Genomic DNA, 6,831 nt, shown 5'->3' with positions numbered 1-6,831 from the left:
CAGAGAGGCCAGCACTCCCAGAAGGAAAGAGACAGCATGAAGACCTGTGGCTGACCACTAGGTCCAAAGATTCCAGGCAGTGCAGAATAAGGAACTGCAAGACACATCCTCACTAAGTATATGTAGCATTAGTTCATGAGTGTTCACTCAGGTCCTGCAGAATGCAAAATATGAGGCAGTTACTCACCTTGTGCAGTGATGATGGTAATTCAAGATGTGTCCCCCTGTGGGTGCTCCACTGTAGGTGTATCTGCGCTCTTGCGCCTCTAATCAGAGATTTTTGGTAGCAGTGTCCATTGAGCCAGCACATGCGCACTCCCTCCCTCATGGTCTGCCTTGAGGCTATCTAGCACTGCGCAGGTGAACCCCCCTCAGTTTCTTCTCTACTGCAGACCCCTTGTGTAGAACTCTGAAGTAGAGGGGAGAGAGCACCCATAGGGACACACATCTTAAAGAACCATCATTACTACACAAGGTGAGTAACTGCCTCCTATTTTGCATTCTGCAGGACCTGAGTGAACACTTATGAACTAATTGCACAGGCATTCCTGACAGCTCTTAGCTCCAAACATTGATATGGAGGATCACTTCTGTGAAAGCCACTTGTGCACTGAACCTTGTGGTTGTATAGGTGAGCTCCCCAGCCTATTAGGGAGGCATCCATCCTACTTGAGGTGAAAGGCATCCATTATTAAAGTCAGCATCAGTGGCGGTTGCATGAATGGAATGCCTGCTCAGATATTGGATGGGTCTTTCCACCAATCCAGGGAGTGCTTTACTGTGAAGGGCAGTGATAACAGTTTGGTTAGTCTGTCCCTGTTAGGGGAATAGACAGATGTGAGCTGCATCTAAGACACTTCATGAACATCTGGGCATTTGGAATGACAAAGGTGCATGCTGCCATATGACCTAGCAGTTGCAGACAGTTCCTGGCCGATGTTTGGGGCTGGTCTGGATGTCTCTATGAGACTTGTAAGGGGGGTAAGTCTGTGTAGTGGGAGGAATGCTCTCACTTGTACTGCATCGAGGTTGGCGCTGATAAACTCCAGTCGCTGTACTGGGGTTAGTGTGCCGCTATGATGGAGAGTACGTTGGAGAATACCCTGGGTGAAGCCATCTGTACTGATAAAGGTCCTGCCCAAAGGTAAACCATAGGAATCTCCTGTACAATGGTTATATTGAGAAATGGAAGTAGGCGTTGTGTAGGTCAAGGGCCAGAAATCAATCTCTTTGCTCTAGAGCTGGAATGATGGCTGCTAACATGACCACCTTGAACTTCTGTGCCTTCCCATATTTGTTTAATACCCTTAGATCTAGAATGGGTCTCCAACTCCCTTCGCCTTGGGGATCAGGAAATAATGGGAGTAAAACCCCTTGCTCCTAAGTTGTGCCAGGAACTGGTTCTATGGGCCCGAGGCATAACAAATTATCTACTTTCTGATGAAGTAGCTTCTCGTGAAAAGGGTCCCTAAAGAAGGATGGGGAAGGAAGGTTGGGGAAGGGATGTGAATTGAATGGCGTAACCCTTCGAAATAATCTCCAGGACTCATCTGTCAGAGGTGATATTCTCCCAATGGCTGTGAAAGAGGGCCAGGTGAAGGGGCGTAATAGATGTGTAGATGGCTGCTGATGTTGCAAGGTATAATTGTTCAGGCCCTCGACTAACCCGTCAAAAGTGCTTAGAAGAGGTGGTTTGAGAGGTCATGGATTGGGGTGCTGACTGATTCCGTTTCTGAGCTCTGGTCCTCTTATGTTGCAGCTTGTAACTGTACTGAGATGGTTGGTTTTGAGGAGGTTGTGATCTGTGCTGTGACTGAGAGCTATATCTTCTCTTCTGTTCTGCAGTGTAGATTTCCGGGGAGTGTAATGTGACCTGGAATCCTTCAAGGTATGTAGAGAGGAATCTGTCTTCTCCGTGAAGAGCTTGGGCCCTTCAAACTGGAGATCTTCTTTGGGCAACACAGAAAGTTGTAGCTAAGAAGCCTGCATCATTACCACTGTCATGGAGACTAAGCGAGCCACTATATCAGCTACGTCCAGTGCCATCTGTAGCACCATTCTGGCTATTAACTGACCCTCTCTGACAATGGCCTGAAAGTGCTCCTTTTGCATCTCAGGTAAATGTTCCAGAAACGCAGTGAGTTTCCCATAATTAATAAAATCATATTTGGCCATGACAGCTTGGTAATTCACGGCTCTAAACTGTAATGTCACCGACAAATATGCAATCCTTCCAATCCCGATCGGATGGGGTTGACTTGGCATGATGTTGCATGCCTCGTGCTTTAACTGCATCCATTAGATGGAGTTGGGTTGCGGATGTTGAAACAGGGCAGTATGCCTCTTTGGGAGGGTTGTAATATTTTTTGTCAGCTCTCATGCTGGTTGTTGAAATGGAGGCTGGTGTCTGCCAGATAACTTTGGCAGGATCTAGAATTGGCTCATTAATTGGGAGGGCAATTCTGGATGAGGAGAAGGTGTGCAGAACATGCACCAGCTCGTGATGTGTATCTGCCACCTCCTGTAGGGGAATGTGCATCTCATCTGCCACCCTCTTGGTATGATCCAGAAAGTTTTTAAAATCATCACCTACTGATGGGGGGCGGGGGTCATACAGCCTCATCTGGTGGAGATGAGGAGAAGTTTGCTGGAGGAGCTTCCCCTTCAAACCCTTCTTCCTGTTCTGCAAAAGCTTCTTCCTCCCCTGGCTCAGGAGCTCTCGACAACCAGGCTGTAGGAGATTGTGAGAGACACTGGACAGCTGTGATGTGTGAGATGTCTACATCACCTAAAGATCCCAATATGGCCTTGGAGAGGGGGAAGGGCATGGGGGAAGTGGGGTTGCCCCAGGGGCCATGTACCACAATTGTGGATCAGCTCGATGGAGTTGAGAAGTCCCCTTATATTGTGACAGCAGGCCAAGATGAGGGGCCAGGGAAATGATCTCCTCCTTGTCACTGTCAGACTTGTCACTGGGTAAGAGTGGCACTGAGTGGGGTATTGGTGATATATGGCCCGGAGCCGAGAGCGATTCCAGGCACTGGGATGTGCTTGGTACCAGGGCCCTGGTATCAAGTAATGGGGATTGCTGTTCTCCCCCAGTTGTCAGGTCTCCAGGGTACCGGAGCTCATGTGATACCGTGGGCTCACTTGGTACCGGAGAGGATTGTCAGTGGTACGTTGTCAGTACCAATGGTTGAGAGGGTGTAGAGCACTCCCTAGATGGGAGTTTTTAGTGGAGGCCCCCTTCTGGGTACCGTGCTCCAGAGCTACCGGTGCCGTGGCTATCAAGGTGGTTGCACTGGGGAACCCCTCTGGCTGGCCAACCACTCAGAATCCTTTTTATGAGCCTTTACAGGGGGAGTCTGCTGGTTTTTTCCATGACTCTGTCCCCTTTGAAGTTAAAGGCTCGGGGATGATCTGGGGTTGGCACCGGAGTCCCCTGGAGACTGAAGTGTCTTCTCCATAAGGAGGAGTTTTAACTTCAGTTCCCAGTTACTGCAATACCACAGCTTTAGCTGGTTGTATGGGATCGCTTCCGAGGGATATGGGACTCTCCCTGGCACCAGATACTCTTCTTCTTTTCCTCTCTTTTTTTTTTTAAAAGTGATTTTTTTTAAAAAAAAAGAGAGTGTCTTCCAAACACTCTGTGGGAGGGGAAGGATCACCCCAGACAGGAAAGGAAACAAACACATTCTTTTTCTTTTTCTTTTTTTTTATCCCAATGGGATAAAAAGTAAACACTAACTATTAAGGAGAACAAAAGAAACAAAAACAACCACTACTTATGCTAATGATGCAGATAAGGAAGGGACAACTGCTTGCTCCATTCGAGGACAAAGGAGGTTGAGAAGGAACTGAGGGGGGTTCACTCCTGCAGTGCTAGATTGCCTTGAGGCAGACCATGAGGGAGGAAGAGAATATGTGTGGGCTCAAGGGACACTGCTACCAACAATCTCCCATTAGAGGTGCAGAAGCACAGATGCACCTACAGTGGAGCACTTATAGGGACAGTATTCGAAGAACCACCACCAGTTTGTGTGGATTATCCTGAACCAACTCAGTCTGTATTCCTAGAGAGGTGGTTACCCTTTTCATAAATTCCTGGTACATTTTATAATCGTCTAGGTCAGGGGAAGATGATTCTGAAACAGGAGCCTCATCTGTAAATAATGAAGAAGTGTTGAGTGAAAGGATTAGTGTCAATCTGCTCTACTGTCTGCTGAACATCTATAACAGGAGGGTCAGAAACTGGAGGGATAATCTCCTTCAGCTGCTGGGTACCAGTGCTGGTACACAGAATGGTAACAGTTAGAGAATGGCACTTTGATTGAGACCTAGCGGAATGCTGACTATGAGAAGATGACCTGGAGTCTGGAGAAACCCCTCAGATTCCAGAAAGTCCACTGCTGTACTTCATGCAGTACCATGCTCAACTCCAAAGGAAGCTATGTCTCAGTCTGCTCCTGTAAAAGTTATGCACAATGACCTGCACAATGAGGAATAAGGAGACCTGCACAATGAGGAATAAGGAGATGCTTAAGATCTCCTGTAATGAGATCCCAATATTTAGGATCCCACTTCTAGTCTGAAGAAGAGCCAGCATTGGAATGCCAAGCTGGCAAGGTACTGTGTGGAGCAGATGGGTTGTGGGACCTGAACCAACATATGATGGAGAGTACAGAGGAAGCATCTGGGGCTTTCCTGATAAAGGGACCTGCTGGACAATACAGCTTCAAGACTCTGGCACTACTTACAAAGGCTCAGTTCCCAATGGCACTGAATATGTCAGTGCCAAGGAGGATGCCAGTACCATGCTTAGAGGAATAGGCAGAGCCTGGACATTGTTCTGCACTAATAGTAATCCAGCACCAACAGGCATAAAATATCACTGGCTGATGCATACACCTCAGGTGTTGTAGATACCAAAACAGTAACATGCATTGCAGCAGAAGTCTATGCTTTTGAAGGTCTTGGCCATGAAGTCTATGCTGTTGAAGGTCTTGACTGGCCATGAGGTGTTGGAGTCGACAACTCTGCATTGATTGAATGTGGGAATATGGGGATGAGCCTCACAGGACCTGGTTTAGCTCTAACCTCACTAGTGGTCTTCTTTGAAGAAGATGACAATGAAGACTATGATGACTTTTTCTGGTTGAAGAGGCTGAACTGATGGATGACTTCTGCTCATTGCATGTTAGAGAATGATATCTTCTTTCTGACTCTTTTTGACATGGGGAGGCCACGAAGTCTGGCGGTGTGCTTAGAGAGTCGAATCTGAATCCCTGTATGACCAAGTGGCTGGGTTCCAAATGAGGACACAAAGCTGCTTCCACCAGGACATCTCAAAGTAAAACTGCCTTCAATTTCTTTGACCGGGTTTTAAACCCCCTACAAATAGGGTACTTATGCATAATGTGTCCTTCCCACTTCAAGCAGTGGGAGTGAGAATCGGTGACTGTCATAGATTTGCTACAGTCAAACAGCACTTAAATCCCAAGGATTAAGACATGCCCTGGTATTGAAAATAAAACTTGAAGAAGAACAAGATAAAAACAAGAAAATATTTGAAAATGAGTACCACTATCTAAACTACAGCTATACTAAACCATTTACAATAAAAGAATGCTAAAAATATTTCTAATGGGAAAGATGTGAGATGCTCACACTGTCCATCTATGGGTGGCAAGGAGGAACTGAGACGGTTAGGGCAGCTTTGACCATTTATGCCCTTTGCTACAAGCATGAATGTGCAGGAAAAGTGCATGCACCACTTCGACAAGTACCACTATGGGAATATGTTCTCTGGCTTCGATGAACTAGTGCACACACAACCAAAGTGGAATGGACAGGTGCAAGCACTTCAAGACACAGGGACTATAGTGGATCACAAATTGAATGAGTCAAAAGTGTGATGCTGTTGTGGAAAGGGCAAATGTCATTCTGGGAAGTATTAATAGGAATGTCATATGTAAAACAAGAAAGGTAAATGTTCCACCCTAACTACTGTCTACATAGTTAGAAAGTTAAGTCCCAAAACAGGTTACTTTGGGATGCTGTATAATCCCCATCATTGGAGGTTTTAAGAACAGGTTACCTGTCAGGGATTATCTAGGTATACTTAATCCTGCCTCAATGCAGAGGGATGGACTAGACGACTTCTCAAGTTCTTTTCCAGTCCTATGATTGTATGCTCCCAGTTCACCAAAGTGCACCTGGTCTTACTTGTTTTAATTAAAATACAAAAACCTACCTTTGCAAATTGGTGGTTGGGACCATTCTCCATTTTCACAAATTACATAATTTAATTCCATACTTTCAAATCCTTCCTGACATTTATATTGCACTCTAGCACCAGGCAGATACCTTCCCTCCTTATTATTTACAATATCAGCATTGGTAACTTCAGGTGGAGCGCTACATGTTGCATCTGAAAAGGGAGAGAGACAAATAAACATATTAGTAGTGAAACTCTATTAAGGTAGTATCTTATTTTCATGAAATATGTTATGTTCCATCAAAAAGTGCACTTACATAAATGGAGGTGTGCTGTTATTGACATGAAATGGGACTGTATAGATCATTGTTGCAACCAAAGTCCTGTAGTGGCACCAAATCTTATATAAAGGGGGTCAAATAGAGTGTCTAAGACAAGGTTATAGTTTGCTGGTTACGGTTATGCTATCTGTATATGTGTATCATTTTTGTAATTGAAATTATGAATATTGGCTCTATACTGTCTGTATTTCAAACTTCTGCTATGCTTCTGGGTGACACCCCAGACAAGTTGGTGTCAGCTCTGAGTAGCCTGCTTGATGGCCCATTAAGGAC

The 6,831-nt window shown here is 45.6% G+C and overlaps 1 protein-coding gene across 1 annotated transcript in view; it reads right to left on the bottom strand.

Moving 5' to 3' along the window:
* Positions 1-6,426, bottom strand: part of LOC113407401 (complement factor H-related protein 1-like) — a 22,752-nt gene extending 16,326 nt beyond the window's left edge. The window contains exon 1 of the mRNA XM_026655887.2: positions 6,254-6,426. Coding sequence (XP_026511672.1) covers positions 6,254-6,314 — 61 coding nt within the window. The 5' untranslated portion in view covers positions 6,315-6,426. The remainder of the gene's footprint in view (positions 1-6,253) is intronic.
* Between the last annotated feature and the right edge of the window lie 405 nt (positions 6,427-6,831).

Source organism: Terrapene carolina, unplaced genomic scaffold (genome assembly GCF_002925995.2).
Source record: "Terrapene carolina triunguis isolate 2854851 unplaced genomic scaffold, T_m_triunguis-2.0 Scaffold211, whole genome shotgun sequence".
NCBI lineage: Eukaryota > Metazoa > Chordata > Testudines > Emydidae > Terrapene > Terrapene triunguis.
Note: the sequence above shows the minus strand (reverse complement) of the source record. Positions and strands in the feature narration are given on the sequence as shown.